General features: G+C 40.5%; 1 protein-coding gene across 5 annotated transcripts in view; it reads left to right on the top strand.

Moving 5' to 3' along the window:
* LOC148039587 (Transducin/WD40 repeat-like superfamily protein) overlaps nucleotides 1-18,749 on the top strand; it is a 174,787-nt gene that overhangs the window by 111,135 nt on the left and 44,903 nt on the right. For all 5 annotated transcript variants that reach the window (XR_015693007.1, XM_087692058.1, XM_087692055.1 and 2 more), the window contains 4 exons: nucleotides 13,242-13,342; nucleotides 13,426-13,531; nucleotides 13,647-13,740; nucleotides 13,929-13,986. Coding sequence is in view for 4 of the 5 variants with exons in the window: in XM_087692058.1 (XP_087548184.1) it covers nucleotides 13,242-13,342; nucleotides 13,426-13,531; nucleotides 13,647-13,740; nucleotides 13,929-13,986 (359 nt within the window). In the remaining variant the exon portion in view is untranslated. The remainder of the gene's footprint in view (nucleotides 1-13,241; nucleotides 13,343-13,425; nucleotides 13,532-13,646; nucleotides 13,741-13,928; nucleotides 13,987-18,749) is intronic.

Here is an 18,749-nt window from a genome sequence, read left to right as displayed (position 1 = left end):
AATCTCAAAGTCCCATTCTTTTTGGGCATAGTAAACCAATGATTTGAGTACGGGGCTGAAGAGGGCTCTAAGATCTTCATGTGAATCTTTTCATTTAGCAAATCCATAAGCTTTGGCAAGTAAGCTTTAGGCACTGGAATAGGCCTCAAGTTCCATGGTACATGTGGCACAGTAAATATTACCATAGAAGAGACAACATTTGGATCCACACAACCTATTTCACTTGGCTGAAATGCAAATGCCTTTCCATGCCTAGCCAACATCCGCATAAAATAGTCTCTCTCAGCAGCCAAAAGAAACCCTTCTACACCAACTTTCAATTCTTGTAATGTTTCAGATGTAAACTGATGACCTATATCTTTAGGATCCCGTAAGCTTGGCTGCCTTGACACTTTTTCATACAAATACCCTCACTCTCTGGTGGAAGTGGTAAAACAATTGGTTTCACCTTTTTGTCAACTGTCTTATACTTTGTCTCCATAAGTGTTTCAACCCATTGTAATCCTTCCTGTTGAGCAAACAATGCTATAACATCATACATGTCCAAAGAACATACTGACTTCACTCTGTTTTCAGCCTCATTTTCTGTATGTATAGTTGCTGAAATTTCAGCCATAGTGTCACTAATATTCAGCCCATAAAAGATGCTTGAAATGCTTTCATTTTCAGCTAATAATCCCAATGCTTTGAGTTTCTTAGTAGTCCGTTTCATAGATATGTGTTCAGCCTTGCACATAGCTTCCATAGGCTTAAACCAACATGAACTGTTTGTTGTAAACTGAGAATAACCACTAGTAAATACATGCTTCATTCCATCAAGAGGCGAGTATATTCTCTGAACAACACTACTGTAGTCCTGCATTACAACAGTGCTTAATGAAAATCGAGGTCTTTGAATTCTCTTGCATTTGGAGGCAAAGGAGACTCTCGAAGTGTATCTCGATTTCTAGGATGATTAACACAAACAGTAAGAAATTGGACTACTTTCCTCGCATCCTTGCTTCTGACTCTTGGATAAGTAGAACCATCATCAAGCATCTTTGTTTCCATACGCACTCCTGTAATATAGGGCTGTCCCAAAATCACTGCATATGAAGAATTATCTTGCAAAAGAAGTGTTGCTTTTCTTGTACATCACCAATCATCACTTTTACATTAGGACATGCAACATAAAGCTCTTCCAAAGAATTATTTGCAGCTCTCATATGCCAACCATGATCAGTGTCTACAGGCCATGCACCATTTTCATACAATCCACGCTCAATGACATTTATCTCAGACCCATGGTCAAGTAAAGGAACACAAGGAGTTTTACGTTTCCCTATTTTCACTACCGTTTCAGTGGTAGCCTTGCCCAATGATTACTTGTGTATGCACTAGTGGTATCACCAAGAAATTGACACTTCCTCTTAATTATGTCAATGATCTCATCATGAAATTCTCGCTTGGCAATGCTAAGCACCTCTCCCAAGGTGAATTCCACCCGACTATTTAAGACTCATTCTTCAAGAACCTTCTTAAGATCTGTGGCTGTCTCAATGTCAGATTGCAACTTATATCCTGGCTGCTTGCCCTTCTTTTTGCCCTCTTGTTTGTTATCCAGTTTTTTCTCCTTACTGACCTCTTCCATAACATGCTCGGGAGGTGGCTGATTTGCAGCTTTAGGCTGATCCACACTTCTTCTTGTCATTCTTTTAGATGTCCTTGCATTATCTTCATCTCTTTTTTGTTTTTTTTCCACAAGTACATTCGTGTTTTGTACCTTTGCTAAATATGCATACATGAATATGCATCTACCGGCGATTTCCAACCAGTTATGCCACGAATGTCTTGCCTTGCATAAGAAGTTCACTGTAAGTGACCTTTCCCTTTTCAGCTGCATGTAAAGCATGTGTCTATATTTCAGTCTTTGAACTAACCATCACTTGGGTGATGCATTCTATCCAATTGTAGACCAAAAGTAGAAGCATGTACCACCGCATAAACATTTCGAATTGCTAAGTCTTTCAACAACTTCTGCATACCTCCCTCTCTAAAATTCAAAGCAAGAGGCAATCTCGTTTCTTGTGCATGAATCTTGTTATCTTTCCAAAAGATGAGCTGTCGTGCCAAGGCCTCCTGATAGGCAGCACAATCCTTTCTCTCATGCTGCAAACTATCACACCACATACATTTTTTTCCTGGCTTAGGGATTGCTGTCCGTTCTCTATCCTCTTGTCCTTTTTCATCCAATTTTGCAACCTTCAATTGAAGATCCCGCATGTCTTTGACCAATTCATCTAAGACATATTCCCTAACAGAGGGAACAATAGCATGTACAGCCATAGGGTTACCCACAGAAGTGGGGGCTTACTGGATACATCAACTGTCTTGTCCGTAACAGTGGACAAAAGACTAGAGACATGCAATCTTTCTCTTTTTCTATGCTTCTTCACAAGTGCAGTAACAACTTCCTTGACATGTCTCCACTCTGTTTTAAGATTTGTCTCTGTAGTTTGATCCTCCAGTGAATCGTCAAGCTTCTCTTGAAGCTCAGGATCAACTGCCTGTAGAAACAATTCAATTTTCTGACTTGCAAGAGCTTGTTGTTTTGCAAGATCCAACTGCTCTCTTTCTTGAGTGTCTTCTTGAAAGCTACCCAGTCAGCATCCTGCATGTATAATTTAGTGATTCGCGCTTTCAATTCATGTACAGTAATACGTACAAAATACCGGCTCCATGCGAGTTGAGCCACTCCAAAGAATTCCATCTTTTGAGCATAGGTGTGTACATATGCAGATACATTCCTACCATTAAATAACTTCACCTCACGCTCAACTGCTTGCAGCATTCATCACAACACTTTTTGTTTGAGCAGAAGCTTGCATCACCTATTGTTGTTTTTGTACCTACATAAGCATATTTATATTTTACACCAACTGTTGCAAAACATCACGGGCCAAGTGAGAGCCTTCTAATTGAAATTTTCAGCATTATTTAGCTTATTAAATTAATTTTTAGAGTACTAATTCTGAAAATTAATTTAATAAGTATTTTAGTGCTCAAAAATTTAATTTGACCAGCCAATAAATAAATTGACTAGACCAATTTGTCTTTCAAGTATCCTTGAGTAGTTATTGACCCTTAGATGGGTATTAATTAATTAATTAATGCCTAGTCTCTAATGCCACCATTAACATTAGTGGCCAATAAATTGGTCTAGGCCCAAATTTGACACCGAGTATCGCCTAGTGTCTATCAAGCATAACTTAGTATAACTTTTGCCTTTGAAATCCTCTACATCCTTGAGGTCATTGGCCTATTACCGTAAAATAACTACCATGTGTATCACATGTGTTGGTAAACAACGTTGCATATTTGATTAATAACTCAATCAGATGTTATCGGCAAAGATTAAAGCATCTTAAAATATCATGCCCTTGTGATAGACCTTTCCCTTGAAATCCCTGCAATCGTCCTTCCTTTGCTCTTTTTCCTCTATTTCGGTGTTCAGAAAGTTTGTTGGTGAGCTAGCGGATAGAGAAAAGGAAAAGCTTATTTTTAGACTCGTTTCGATGTAAAAGGTTCGCAAAAATATAATAGTATTTATTGTGCTAATACGGCAAAAACGATATGGAAAGGAACAATGTTTCATTCAAAAGGGCTCTGAGTGCATGTAAAGCTTCTAGCCTTAGTTAGACAAATAGATTGACTAGGATTGCTTAAAGTGAAATTTTGTGCCAAAAGAAGAGCATACTGCATTGGAATTCCCATAGGGCATCATAGTCACAACGGCCATTGTTTTCCAACCATGCCATATGCTCCAAACCGTGCTGAAATTAGCCCAGAATTGTTACTAGAAATCCATTGGATATATCCATTAGACATGTTTCTCTACTATTTTGACTTCAAAACCACAATAAAACATATTCTCAGCATAAACCATGGCTGAAACTATCAATGGCATTTACTAACGTGCTGCTGTTCATGGAACCAGCTGTAAACCATTGAAAACTGAGCATAATATGATCATAAATAGATCACTTGCTGATCTGAGAACTGATCACAAGCTATTGCAAATGTGACCCCAAATTGATCACAAAGTGATTGCAAAAACTGATCGATAACTAATGCAAAATTGATGCAAAACTAATCCCAAAAGTAACCATAAATGGTTCTCAAACTGATAAAAAACTGAGGAGAATTCGATCTCAAAATTGAGGCAAAACCTTATGCCGAAGTGATCATGAACTGATCTCAAACTGATGCAAAAGTATAGTCTTAGAGCTGTAGTAACAACCATACTCATCTGTATACATCTCATAGTGACTAGTACACTAAGTAGTGACCCTATGGCAGACATATTGTCAGCACAGTATCTCATCAAAGATTCACTACATACGAGAGCTATCCACAACTGGAGGAGTGGAAGTGCTAGCTCCCCCTTGAGCATCAAGTAATAGGGATTCTTGCTTTGTTAAACTTGACTGAGCCTGAAGTCGGCTCTAATTGAAAGGCATCTTGGTAAAGTTACAACAACTGAGGATAGTCCACCAAGTCCTCTTCCATCCACTTTGCATCTATTGGCGAAACAATGCGAAGCTTCACCAAGAAGTATGTGGAAACTTTATCTCTTAACTTTACTTGCCTCGAAACCTCCACTAGATTGTAGGCCTTTCTTCTCCTTAAGCATTGCAATGCTTTATACTTTCACATTGTTGCAATCCAACTTAACTAATATGCAACATTGCATCCAGTTGACCAGCCCCTCACGTGTATCTAATATGCTACGAGCACCAGATGTATTAGGCATTATTCTTGTTTGCATACTTTGGACCATTGCAATGTGATTGTGCATGGGAATTTGCATACTACCAGCCATACCAAAATACATTTTCCTATACATTGCGTACATTACTAGTAGCATTTTTCCTTGTGACGAACACAATATGGAGCATTTGCATGACTAACATCAATACCGTGAGTCCCAAACATAGTGGATTGCATATATACATTGCTAAACTTACCACTTTGTGCCCCAACATCATGGCAACATTGTTATACATGGGGTTATGCATATTACCAGCCATACATTGGGCCTTGCACACCATGCACCATAAGAAATTATGTCATACATCCCATATGTGGTCTTTGACCCACCATAGTATGGAAACTCGTGCCACTACCAAAGTATTATGGCTACTCCATCATTGAATGCATGCCCTAGTGTCGAAAAAGTATTGGATTGATAGTTCCAAGTTGGCCTTGCATATGCATCACCCCACTTGCATCATTTGCTTATGCTCACTATCCACATTTGGAACATCATGCTATTATATTGGCTCTTTCTTTGGTGTATCTTGTTGTCTCGAAGCTCTTGAAGACGATTTTCTCTTCTTGCCTTTATTGCCCTCCTTTACGGGATTCAAAAGGTGCATGAACTAAGAATAATTAGCCAATTGACAAACATTTTAGCTGCTTTCATTAGCTGATCTTTAAAATGGTCATCAAATTCCTCTTGCTCTTGATGGTCATCAGCTTTTGATGGCCTAGAATTTGGAACATCATGCTATTATATTGGCTCTTCCTTTGGTGTATCTTGCTGTCCTGAAGCTCTTGAAGATGATTTTCTCTTCTTGCCTTTACTGCCCTCCTTTACGGGATTCAAAAAGTGCATGAACTAAGAATAATTAGCCAATTGACAAACATTTTAGCTGCTTTCATTAGCTGATCTTTAAAATGGTCATCAAATTCCTCTTGCTCTTGATGGTCATCAGCTTTTGATGGCCTAGAAGGACCCACATTTTGGTCTAAACCAACATTATCAACCTACTGTCCATGCTGTGTGACTTATCCAAGATCAGACATTGCATTTTCCCCAACACTTTGTGAATTTTCAGATTGAGAGGCATCATCCCTACTTGATCCCATCTCACTATCTGAAGACATTCTTGTTGTAATTCGTAGGTGAATACAATTTCAGCATTAGAGCAAAGCTTTTGACATTCCATCAGGTATCTCAAGCTCCCCAACTCGAGGGAATTGATGGTATTCTAGCAATCGAACCTTGTAACTAGCCTTTCTCCTCGGATAGGGTGGTAAATAACCTGATTAAGCACTAATTACAGAAATTAACAAATTCACAAAACTGAAATGCACACTTTATCATACAATCTTTGACATTGGACAGCCTATTGGCTCCAAAATTGGCGCCCCTTGTAGTATTTCTTTAACTTTTATTGCAAATGGATGGAGTACAACTGAGATGCTTTGACCTGCTCTGCTAATCCAAGTGTCTCTTGCCGTCAAACCGACCAGTAAGCCTCCAAACCAATGTGTCCTTTAGTTTGGTCTTCACCTTGCTCCTTGAAAAACAAATGCAGCCCCAAATTTGATATTGGCTAACTGGCCTCTTGAATCTCCCTTGAATTTCTCAATTTCAGTTTCTAGAATTCAAGTCCTAGGCCCTTAATTTTGAGCACACGTGCCAAAGCAATTGTCAAAATCCTAAGTTTTGCTGTAAATTAGGCTTTATAGTAGAGATTGATTGGAATCTCTTCCTGTGATGGTTCAAACTGTTGAAAAATGGTGAGATAACTTGAGAGAAGGCTGGGGGATGAGAGAGAATACTCCAGAGAGAAATTTTAGAGTTTTATCGTGAGAAATACTGAAAAACTGCTGCCCTGCTCAAACAGCCATGGAATCTGTTACCTATAGCTTAGGATCACTAGAAAGATTCCTGCCCCCTCCTGTATGCCGTCATCTGTATCATAAGAACCTTGGGTTGCTGTCACCTACTTCTTGAGGGCTCCAAACTACTGTCACATGTTGTAGGACTGATCCTTGGTGGTTGCAAATTATATCAACAATCTCTCCTTACTCTCTAACAGCTGTCTTCTCTCTCATAATGGCTTGAATAAACTTCCACGAGCCCCTAAAAACATTTTTTCCACTTGCATGGGCAAGTTTTACCAAGTGGCAGCCTTCTAATCCCATTTTCTAGCATTTCAACTTATTAAATTAATTTTCAGAATGTTAATTCTGAAAAATTAATTTCATAAGTTGGAATGCTAGCTAGTGCTTAAAAAGTTGATTTCACTAGTCAATAATTAAATTGGCTAGGCCAATTTGTCTTCCAAGTATCCTTGAGTAGTTATTAACCCTTAGGCTTGCATTAATTAATTAATTAATGTCTAGTCTCTAATGTCACCATTGCGACCATTAGTGGCCAATAAATTGGTCTAGGCCAAAATGTGACACCAAATACCACCTAGTACTTGTCAGGCATAACTTATCAGAACTTTCATCTTTGACACCCACTACATCCTTGAGGTCCTTGGCTTGTTACCATGAAATAATTGCCATGTGCATCACATGTACTAAACAACCTTGCACATTTGATTAATAACTTAATCGAATGTTATCAACAAGATTAAAGCATCTTAAAATTTCACGTCCTTGTGATAGATTCAATCAACAAAGAACACACTAAGACTAGCAATTCCTATGCAGCATGCGCATGCTATCTGCAAAGAGAAGCATGGTGGATCGCATATTGTCTGGCAATCCTTTGCACATTTTATCTCAACTACTTAAAATTGGCTCTGCCCACACATGGAAAGTCAAGCAAAAACGTGTCGAGAAGTTGTTCCATGTAGCCACTGAAAATTGCATGATTCAAAAAAGAGGAAATTTATGCGAAGGGAGCCTATCCAAAAATTGTGCAAAGGAAGCAATAGGATAGCTAAGCATCTCAAATCACAACGAAAAGTGATCAGATAATGCACACTATTGTAGTACCTTGACACATGCAAAATAGTCGCACTGGTCCATTTTCCTCCCTCCTTGATATATCATTTTATTTCACTTCTCCCATCTCTTTTTTTTCCTTGAAGAAGTTTAAATTAATGTGTGGAAATATTTACATCAGGCCTTGAGGCCAACCAAGCTAGATGGCAACAATACACATGAATCCAAAAGGTTGTTAGAATAACATTCTAAACGAACAAAAATGCTCTAAAACGCTATGAAGCACCATTAACAGGATCAAAAGAAGGGGATTATCAAGAGGGCACAACAAGGGTGGAGCAAACAATATTCATGCATATAGCAACCACCTCTCCAATAATGAGACCAACTGAAATCATAGAAGAAATCTACCATAAAAGCAAGTCTTGTACTCGTCCCACATGGCCATAGATAACAAAGGCCCGAATCAAAGATAAAAACTTTGCAAGTGTACGAAATGTGCCAAAGGCTAGCTCATCGCATCAAGTGAAAGAGGCAAGGTGAAACTAGCCTTCTTGGAGAGGGTGGTAATTCTCTGATTAAGCACTTAATTATAGCAAGCAACAAATAAACATAATTTGAATGCACAATTTACTTAATAATCTTAGACATTGGACACCCTGTTGGCCCCAAAATGTACGTCCCTTTTAGTACTTTTTAAACTTTGATTGCTAATGGAATGAGTACAAGTTGAGATTCCACAACCTCCTTTTACTGTTTCAAAAGCCCTTGTAATAACAATCTGCAAGCAATTCGGGTCATTTGCCCCTTGACTTTTCACCCAAGATTTACACAACCACAAACAAGCCAAATGTTGCCCCAATTTACAATGAATGGGATGGCATTTGAATTCCCTAACAATTACATAAATTTCAGGTGCTGAATTCAGTATACAATGCCTTCTCCTATTGACATGGGTCTTGGGGTGGCTGTTAAACCCTAATTTCTGCAGAAATTTAGGGTTTACAGCAGAAATCCTCTTGCTGTCCACCAAATGTGTCTGAGATTTGCTCCAAATGGCTGAGAAATTCTAAGATCTTTTGAGAGATTATTGGAGAAGCTGAGAGAAAGCCAAGATGAGAGAGAAATCTGATTTTCTTCATGAGAAAACCCTAAAATCTGTCTACTACCTACTCCAGTCTACATTTAATGTAGTCACCTACTACTAGGCAACTCCAAAATGCTGCCAACTGATTAGCAATGCTGTTGCCTATTATTAGACACCTCCAAAATGCTATCACCTGATTAGCAATGCTGTTGCCATCCCTTGGAAGGTGTCTCCCTGCTGTCCCCTGCTTGTTGAGGTTCCTAGATGGCTGTCTTTTGCAACAAATCGCTGTTCTTTGATTAAAAAATGGACTAGCAGCTCCATCCCTCCCGCCTTCTCTCTCTCTCTCTCTCTCTCTAAGGTTGTAAATTAATTGAATGGTTAAAACCCATCTTTGATAAACGTTTTCTCAGTTTGCATGGGCATGTTTGCCAAGTGCTACCCTTGTAAACCCATTTTTTAGCATTATCGAGTCATTTAATTAATTTTTAGAATTAAATAATCTTGAAAATTAATTTTAGCCCTTTTGACCCTACCTAAAATTAAATATGCCCATCCATAATTAAATTGCCTAGGGCATTTGTAACTTGGAGTGGTCCCAAACCTCTGTTGACCCTTAGACTGGCATTAATTAATTAATTAATGCTAGTCCCTAGTGTCACCATTGACATTTATTGGCTAAACAACTATCCTAGGATCAACATTGACACCAACTGATCCCAAAGCCCACCAGCTGGCATAACTTATCAGAACTTTTGCCTTTGACATCTATTGTATCCTCAAGGTCCTTGGCTTGTTACCACGAAACAACTACCATGTGCATCACATGTGCTAAGCAACCTTGCACATTTGATTAATAACTTAATGAAATGTTATCGGCAAGATTAAAGCATCTTAAAATTTCACGTCCTGTGACGCAAGGATGATGAAACTGCAACTTGGCCATGGATGGGATCTTACCTAGGACCCAAGAGTGGATAGGCATTCTTTGATTTGTCAGTGAGGTCCACACTCTGGAGATGAAGTCCCAAACTTGTCTGGCAATTGGGTAAGAAATGAAGGTGAAAGTAGTACAAAATATACATTTGCCCTAGGATATCTTGCGGGCCTACAGCACATTGCTAGTGGGCAGACTGTAAAGAAAAACCCCAACACAAAAACTCAAATAAAATCGTACAACAAAGCACAAAATTATAGGTACTTTCATCTTGGCAACCTTTCAGGGATACATTATTAAGCTTGCTATAAATAGTTTTAGGTTGAAAAGATTGATTCAATTGAATTATGATGACCCCAAGGATTGTTAAAAAGATCAGCACGAAGTGGAAGTCAATTTAATTCAAGTAATTATTGCAGTCCCTCAAGTAGGATTGCAAGATTCAATAGATATTTATGTTAGGTGTGTAAGTATTTTGTGGAAATAGCTATCAAACTTATCACATGCTTAATTGTACTTTCTTATGTGATACTAGTGGTGGAGATTGAATTTAGTCACTTGAATTGCCAAACCAAGTTGCAATCTTCTACAAAAAGTACAGAGTTCTCAAAGCATTACTGCAATTCCACTGTGGGAGGTCTTTTCTGATTTTGAAGCATTGTTTACAAAACTCTCTTTAAGTCTCTAGGATGCATGAGATGTATGCCTTAATTGGTTATGGTTTCTTTACACAAAATGTATTTTTATCATGACTCATGAAGTCATGCAGGAAACCATGGTTCTACATGAGAAACTGCAAGAGTTTCAGTTTGCAAAAGGTCTGAATATGAGATCTTCCAGGTGTGGAAAGTCAAGTGTTTTGGGAATCAAAGGGACAAGTGCACAAGAGCATGATGAAGAGTTCTATGATTTTACTCATTATTCAAAGGATAAGATGGTCAAGGTAGCCAAAAGTATGGGTAACCAAGCATATATAAACATGTTGCCTACATTTTTGTCATGTTTATGTTGTCATTTGGTATCAATTTCACAACTTCTCTTTTCTTCTGAAACTCAGCTTTCTCTTGTTTCATTAGCCATGGCTAAAACTAGAGCCATGAAAGCCTAGAAGCTACATCAGTAGAGCGCTAACACCTGCAAGCTGCAAAAACAAGATTGGACTGAATGGAGGGCAGCATGTCTATTTCTAGAAAGTTTGGAGCCTCCGAAATTAGGGTTTGCATGTGGCACATAGAGACCCTCTAGGACACAAATTCGTTTTTATAGAGCAAAGTAAACATTATATTAATACACCTCAAAACAAAGTGTGCCAAGGCAAAAAAAACCAAGTACAAGGCAGCCATTTAAGGGACTTCCATACCAAGAATTATGTAACAAGGGGAAGTTAGTTGGGAGGTTTATAGTGCCAGACCATATGGGCGTAGAAGAGGAAAAATTTGTCAGAATCCCATGTCTCCAGAAAAGCATCTCTCCTCTTCCTCATGGTCTTTGAATCATCCTATATTCTCTCCCATCTCCCACTAAGAGTATGCACAATCTTTGTCGAGATCCTGGAGATAGTCTTTGTAGTAGATATGTCCAAAAAACCAATAGCTTGGCTACATTTGGCTGTCTATATGTACCAAGCAGTAATGCTAGGTATGAGCTCCCATCTGTGGCAATGCCCTTTTGTCCATACTGTTTGTGAGAAATTTGGCATTAAAGTCTTGCTCACAAGGTGCCCCGATATGAGATAAGCCTGACACCCATGTACATCCTCATACCTGCAAGGTGGGCCTCTATTAGTGTCCCATGCAACTGTCCCCCGTGTAGCAATCATAGAATCTATAGTGCCAAGAAACACCATCCTAAGGGCTCTCCTCGAAACCTTTTGAGCCCGTGGGCAATCCCATATGCAATGTCTCTGAGTCTCCTCATGCACCCCACATCTAGTGCAAGGAATAGGGACTTGATCATAGCCAAGCCATGTACCAACTGCTAAACTCCTTTGTGCAAGTAACCGCAAAAAGGCGAAATCTTTCTTGGTCTAAAGCTGTCCTCCAATCTCCGCCAAAATTCTACAAGGAAAGGTTGTGATATACCTTGGATAGTCCAATGCTCAGCTGCAACAACTGGCACCACTCTGATCCTACTCATCTCTGTTCTCCTCCCCAACCTAGTGGTATGGCAAAAGAAGGGCACATCCTGATGTGTTTCTACAAGTAGATCTCTCCATACCGACTCCCTAGGATCCCACTGAAGTCTTTGTAGCGGCCTCCTCCTACATGCCCAATGTCTCCATCCATCTTCCATACAAGTTTGAGGTTTGGGTCTAAGTACCAAGTCCTATCACAATAAGCCACAACTCTAATCCTTAGTGCTATCACAATAAGCCACAACTCTAATCCTTTGTCGAGAGCATCCTATGAACTCTAATTGATCCATATTCTCTCGCTTAAGTCTGTCATCCACCTCTACTAAAAAGTAAACACACTATCTCCATTGGTGGCTACCATTGCAAGAAGGATCTCTCCTTTGGTAAAGAGCCCTATCCATGTCTTTTATAAGATTTGGTTAAATTCATAAACTAAGCATGTTTTGGGGCTGTTTTAAAGACGCTAATACAATTTTAGCTCAACATAGACCCCCAATGAGAAGCCTCCAAACAAAAACGTTTCCTTGATGGGGAAGCTTTGACTTCCATAAGTGAAGCAGGTGATCGCGCCACTTAGCTGCACTATCACCAACTAACCAAACTTTATTAGCTTTCTTAGTAATCCATCTTTTATCCTGTACCATTTTGTGGTAGATCTGATTAGCTGACCACTTCAGAAAATCCTGGGGTTTCACAAAGGTCCAATCCAACCACGATGATAAGGGCTGAGTAGCAAGCAAGGGAGAGTACCTTGGAATAGGACACAGTGACAGGCCATGAGTTGTATTCCCTCTTGGATGGATTTAGCGGATACAACCAAGTCCAAATCGCGGAAGATGACCAATCCAAAACAACCTTCACAATAGAATGGGGAACCTATGCTTACAGAGTGATGCTGTTTGGGCTCTGTAATGCTCCTGCTATCTTCCAACGAGTAATGATGGCTGCCTTCCAAAACCATTTGCATGATTTCATTGAGGTGTATCTTGATGACTTCTGTGTCTATAGCAAAATTCGTGAGCATTGGGGACACCTAGAGCAATGTTTTGACAAATGCCGAGAGTATTGAAATCCTTATATTATCTATTGTGTTGTGATGTACAAGGTCATATGACTACTATCTACCAAACATAGAAATTAAAGAGATCGCAACATGCTGAAGAGATGGATGTTCCCTAGCAATAAGCCCCACATACTCCATGATACTGAACTGAATGAAGGAGACCTCATAAGTGGCCACTATGCACTCCAGATTGGGAAGTCCTTAGAACTACATGTTAGGTCCAGACTATTGCAATGCTAATTTCATTAAATTGATCTCTTTGCACATTGGAATTATCTTGTTTTATGGCCAGGTACTTCAAGAGGAGCTATGCTTGTTGATTTGGAAAGTTTGTCAAACAAGTGGCTGTTTCGCAGCAAGAGTGATATTTTATCACAAGAATGTGATCCTTCAGTAAGATGCATGGCCTTTTTGTTGTTTGTCTGGTATTATCTGTCATGCTTTGTTTGGTGATGAGTGCCCAATTACTGATGCAGGGAAACATTTTATTTTGTGGCTTCCGCAATGGATGCATCTCTACTATAGATATACGAGCTAAACCACAGAGAATGTTGATGAATCCCCCAAGAAATTTTAGGCGAGGTGGAACTTCTCTAGATAAAAGAGCCTTTCTCATCAAGCTCTTGCTTGGTCAGGTGTTTTTTCAGGGAAATGTCTGACTCCCCTGTTTTTTAATCCTCAAATTCTTTAAATGCAGTAAAGCTGCAGCCAGAGACCAGTTTTAGGAAAGGAGGTAACAGTGAGACATGGAGTCATACTTTTCCCATAAACATGGATTCTGCAGTTTGCAGGTAGGAATTGTTTATAGATTAAATTAGTTGAGTAAACCTGATAAACTGTGGAGTTCCAAGGATGCCTGTGTATAGGAAGAGAAAAGAAGCAGATAAATTGAAGAGACACTCTGCTCAAATGACCAAGTTTCAAACTCTATTGTGTTTGTTGTCATTGAATACTCTCTCATCAGATGGTTCTGTTTCAGTATGAAGCTACTTCATTCAGATGACAGCTATCTTTTGGCAAGTGCAATGAATGGTGATGTAAGTATGTGCTTTTGTAGGCTTCTTTATTACATGTGAGACTTGTCTTCATTTCTTTAAGTTCAGTTTCCCATTCCCGATGTAATTTTTAAGTTAGATTATGAACTTGTTAGGTTGATTATCCATGAAAAATGCAAAGTGGTTCTAATGATGTAAACTTTTCGTGCGTGTCTTATTTTTGAAAGTCAGTTCTCAAGTTTAAATGTAAGACTTAAAATTCATGAAGTATGGTGGTTGAGTATCTATGAGTATACTATCAATGAAAGTTATGCTTGCAAGAGGAGAACCTCCATTAAGAATTCTAACAACTGATATCTGGTTGGCAACAGACCTGCTGACTGGCAAACAGGCTGCTGCCTAGCTGTGAAGTCTCCTGCCATCTCTGGATTTCCTTTTCCGGTGTATAGCCAATCTTTCTCCTTCAGTCCCCCTTCTTGTAACACCAGTCACACCCCCTTGGCCCCTCCTGCACATTGCTCACCTGTTTCCCTGCCGCCTGCCCTTCTCGTCCTTCTGCTTGCCTTCTCAGCCTCCTACCATCATGATCTCTTGTGTGCCATTCTCCTCACTGCCTGCTTTCTCAGCTTCCCACCGCCTGCTCCCTTCCCCTTCCCCTCCCTCATCCTCTCCCCTTTCCCAGCCCTTCCCCGCCTCAGCTGCTCTAATTCCCCTTCCTTCTCAGCAACCTGTCCCATTCTCTCCTTCAGCCTCTAGACCCTCTTTGCTTGCCCCTCCCTTTTGTGCCTTTCGTACACCCTTGGCCCACTTCCTCCGCTCCTTCATGGCATTACCCTTCTCAGCTCCCCGCAGGAAGTCCCACTTGTGTTGTAAGTGCACTTCTACTGGGCAATGTGTGATGTTATCTCTGTGTTACATCCAATTATTTCTCAGGCTTTCACCAAAAAGTACTCCAGTTGAGAAGTATCTTGTCCCCGTTTGCTAGAGCCTCCAAAGCAGTCCCTATTGTCACTCTGGCCAATACATGTTAGTGGTGTATATTTCATGATTTAAGTTCTTTGTGTCATCTTTTTCAATGTTTATTCTTCATGGCTTCTCCTGCAATATCCGTGCTCACATATGGCTTCTCCTCATAATGGGGGCCTTATAACTTAGAGCACCGTGGATCATCAGTGGCACCTTATAAGGATAGGGGATTGAGCATATCTAACACCCCCCTATAATGTCCATCCATAGTTGTCAGGTACGAAATGTACGATATGGTACGGTACGATAAAATATGGTACTAATTGGTACCTTATGATTTTATAAGGTACGGTACGATATTAGCATGAAAAAAAATTAAGATGATTTTTAAAATAACAAAAACCATAAATAATTAAATGATAGATCATAGAATACATGTTTAAAGTGGAAATAGTCATTTCATTACAGAATAAGATGAATACATGAGGGTGACCATCACGGTCGCGACTCGCATGGGCTATGCAAAACATGCGATACATTATATAACTACAGTCTAGTATATCTGATACAAAAAAAGAGAGACCCATGTTATATGAATGATGAATCTATGATGAGGCATGACTATCATCATCATCATCATCATCATCATCATCAGAACCATCTGAGTGCTCATCAAGAGAGTCTGAAGATGACTCCTCGGCATCCGATGATGAGACAGACTCATACTCATCCTCACTGATGAGGTTACCATGATGAGACAGACTCATACTCATCCTCACTGATGAGGTTACCATCATCATCAAATGATGGCTCCCTAGGTGGCGGCTGTGTAGGCAAGGGGGGGATGTCATTATGAGGCACAGGATGTGAGCTACTAGAGCCCCGCCTTACATATGTTTGCAAGCCACTCGAAACACCCCTCCTCAATGATGGAGGGCGTCGAATGACTATGCCCCTGCTACCACCTATTGGAACTCCTCGCCTACGAACACGCTGATTGCGAGTATCACGAGTATCTGCTGCTATAAGCTCTCTATAGAGCTCTTCAAACATCATCTCCTCCTCCTTGTCCACCTCCTTATTTGATCATGATTCATTGTAAATACTAAATGCTAAAGTCTAAATTGTAAAGTATAAAGTTTAAACTTCAAAGTTTAAAGTTTAAAAGTTAAAACAATAAATTTTAAATGTTATGGTTAAGTGTTTAAACTTTGCCTGCTTCGGACTACCCGTGCTCATCATAGCCCTTATCATGCGTAAGTTAGTGCGGCAAAAGACTAGCCGCTCTGTTGTGTGCTAAGCCGATTGCGAATCTTTGTGTGAATGAGAGAATAGACACTCTAGTTTCTCTCACGTGCACCCGAAGAGCAATCGTGGGCAAGGACCCTCATGGCTAAGGGCTGAAGGGTCTCTAGTGCGCATCCAAAGTTTTGCCACCAAAATAAAGGCTTCACAAGTGACTCTCTTCTCTAACAAGTCGGAGAAGCAAAAGCCACATGTCCTCTCTGATTTGCATAGCATCCTAGCTCCTCTAGCACTGCATTGTGGTCATCAATAGGGACCACACGAGTCAAATAAGCAAGCTGGTCTGAACGGAACTCTCTATCATCCATGACCGCCGGTGACTTGTAGGCTGGATGTACCAATGCGGCAAAACCATGGATGGCCTTATGCATCCACGCCCATCTCCTCTCTGCTATCTTTAAAGCATGTGCGCACTGTGTCTCTGTGATCACTGTACAAGCACGTGCCTCCGTCAATGCCGCTCTAAAGAAGTGAACGAGAAGGCCCATGGTGGACCCCTCTCAATCACTCATATGTAACACCCTATAAAAGGGAGTCATGACAATGACAACGGCACGGACTTTTTGCCAAAACTGCTCATTAAGGCACAAGCGTTGCATGACTTTGGCCTCCTCTATCTCATGCTCATCCCACTAATTCCATAGAGTGGACACCACTGTCTGGTGCAAGGTGGATTGCACCTCATAAAGGCGCTCCAGCAATAACCACATGTAAGCAAAGCGAGTTGAAGAAGGCTTCTTCAACTCCAATGTGCTATGCTCATGATACATCGCAAGCACCTTTACCTTTATGGTGAAGAATGTGACAATTGATGTAGCTTCGCAGACCACCCTCTTCACCCACTTGAGCTTCGCAATGTCCTCCATGAGCAAGTCCAAACAATGACTTGCACATGGAGTCCACACAATCATAGGGAACTCGGCCTCAAGTAAACGGCCCATTCGCCGACAATTCGATGCATTGTCGGTAACAACTTGCACCACATTTGAGGGGCCCACCTACAACCGCAAATTACAAATTACATATACAAATCAAATTTCAATTATGAATCATGATATTATCATAATGAAAGAAAGTGAAACAAATTTAAAACGTATACCTCAATGATAGCTTGTCGAATGTGGCGTTAGTTGAATGCGTCCGTCATTTTTCTTCCCCTCTTGCCAGTATCTACGGCCTGCAGAAAGTAAGTGCCGAGTGGACATGAGACGAGTATGTTGATGATGCCCGTTTCTTACGATCACTCCATCCGTTGGTGAGAATGGAGCAATCATATTTTATCCATGCGGCTCGAATAGGATCAAGGGCTCTATCAATCCTCTCCTTCTCTTCATCAATCTTTCTCGTCCTCATGTCGTTTTGTGTGACACCGGTCTATTCTTCACATGGACCCACATTGGCAATGGCTTTTACCATCTTCTTCCATTGCTCTTGCTTTAGGACATTGAATGCAAGATTGTACTCAATCACCGTGTGTGCAATTTCAATGTTTGCAAGTCGTTGCCTTTCTCTAAGAAAGGCAACCGATCCACGCACATGACCGGGTGCTTGAGAGAGAGACGATTGTCTCTCCGGCACTGCATGAGCCTCCACTCTTTGTCTTTTACTGTCTTTTACCAAAGCGGCATACAGATGTGGATCCCCCACCACCAATGGTAGAGGCCTCTCCCGCATTGGTTGAAGATACGCCCACATTGGATGCTTCCTTGTTAGTAGACATAGGAGTTGGTGCCGATAAGCCACTTCCTGCTCCTTTTGTGGATCCCCCTCTCATCTTGGCGAGAATCTCCTCCGCAATGTTTGGAGGGATCTCCACTAGTACCACTACCTGACGTAACAAACAACATTTCTTCTCTTCGTTAATGAAGTCCTTATCTCTCATATACTCGTCACTCGTTAGTAAAAATTACATGGTGGAACGGACAAAATTTAAGCAAGGAGTAGAGAATACACAACAAATATAAGAAGAACAAAAACTACTTTAATTGCAAACGAACTCATATAATGATGGCTCTATCAACCCATATACTTCCATGTGAAGCTTAGATGGCGATCCAAACAGATGATAGGCGAAGAGCTTAAGGCTAGCAGGAAGAACTCAGAATGGGTGAAAGATGGATTGACGATTTCTTTGGAGGGATCTTCCTTTTATAGCCCAAGAAGGTAATCTAGTTGGCATGTCTGACCATATTATGAACCTTTCCTAGTCGACCAGGAAATATTCCCTTTATTGTTGGGCCAAGGAGCGTTGCCCTTGGACCCTCGTCAAGGGGGTTGCTAGTCCCCTCTTGAGACCCCCTAGCCAGGGGCTACTCCATGGCTCCCAGACCCCAAAATTGGGGTTCCTAACACTCCCACACCCCATAGCTTGATGCATTGTGCCTCGAGTTGCTACTAGCATAACTACTTGATCTAACTCAAAGGCTAGATTCACGAAGGTCACATTTTTGCCATTCGGTCACATAAATCTCATCTGACATATAAGTTAGGATCCAACCAATATGATAATATCTATGCTCACACATGGCTTCTCC

Source organism: Lygodium microphyllum, chromosome 2 (assembly GCF_053477565.2).
Source record: "Lygodium microphyllum isolate KBCC chromosome 2, Lygodium_microphyllum_v1.1.10, whole genome shotgun sequence".
Lineage (NCBI taxonomy): Eukaryota > Viridiplantae > Streptophyta > Polypodiopsida > Schizaeales > Lygodiaceae > Lygodium > Lygodium microphyllum.
This window is presented reverse-complemented; position numbering and strand designations above follow the sequence as displayed.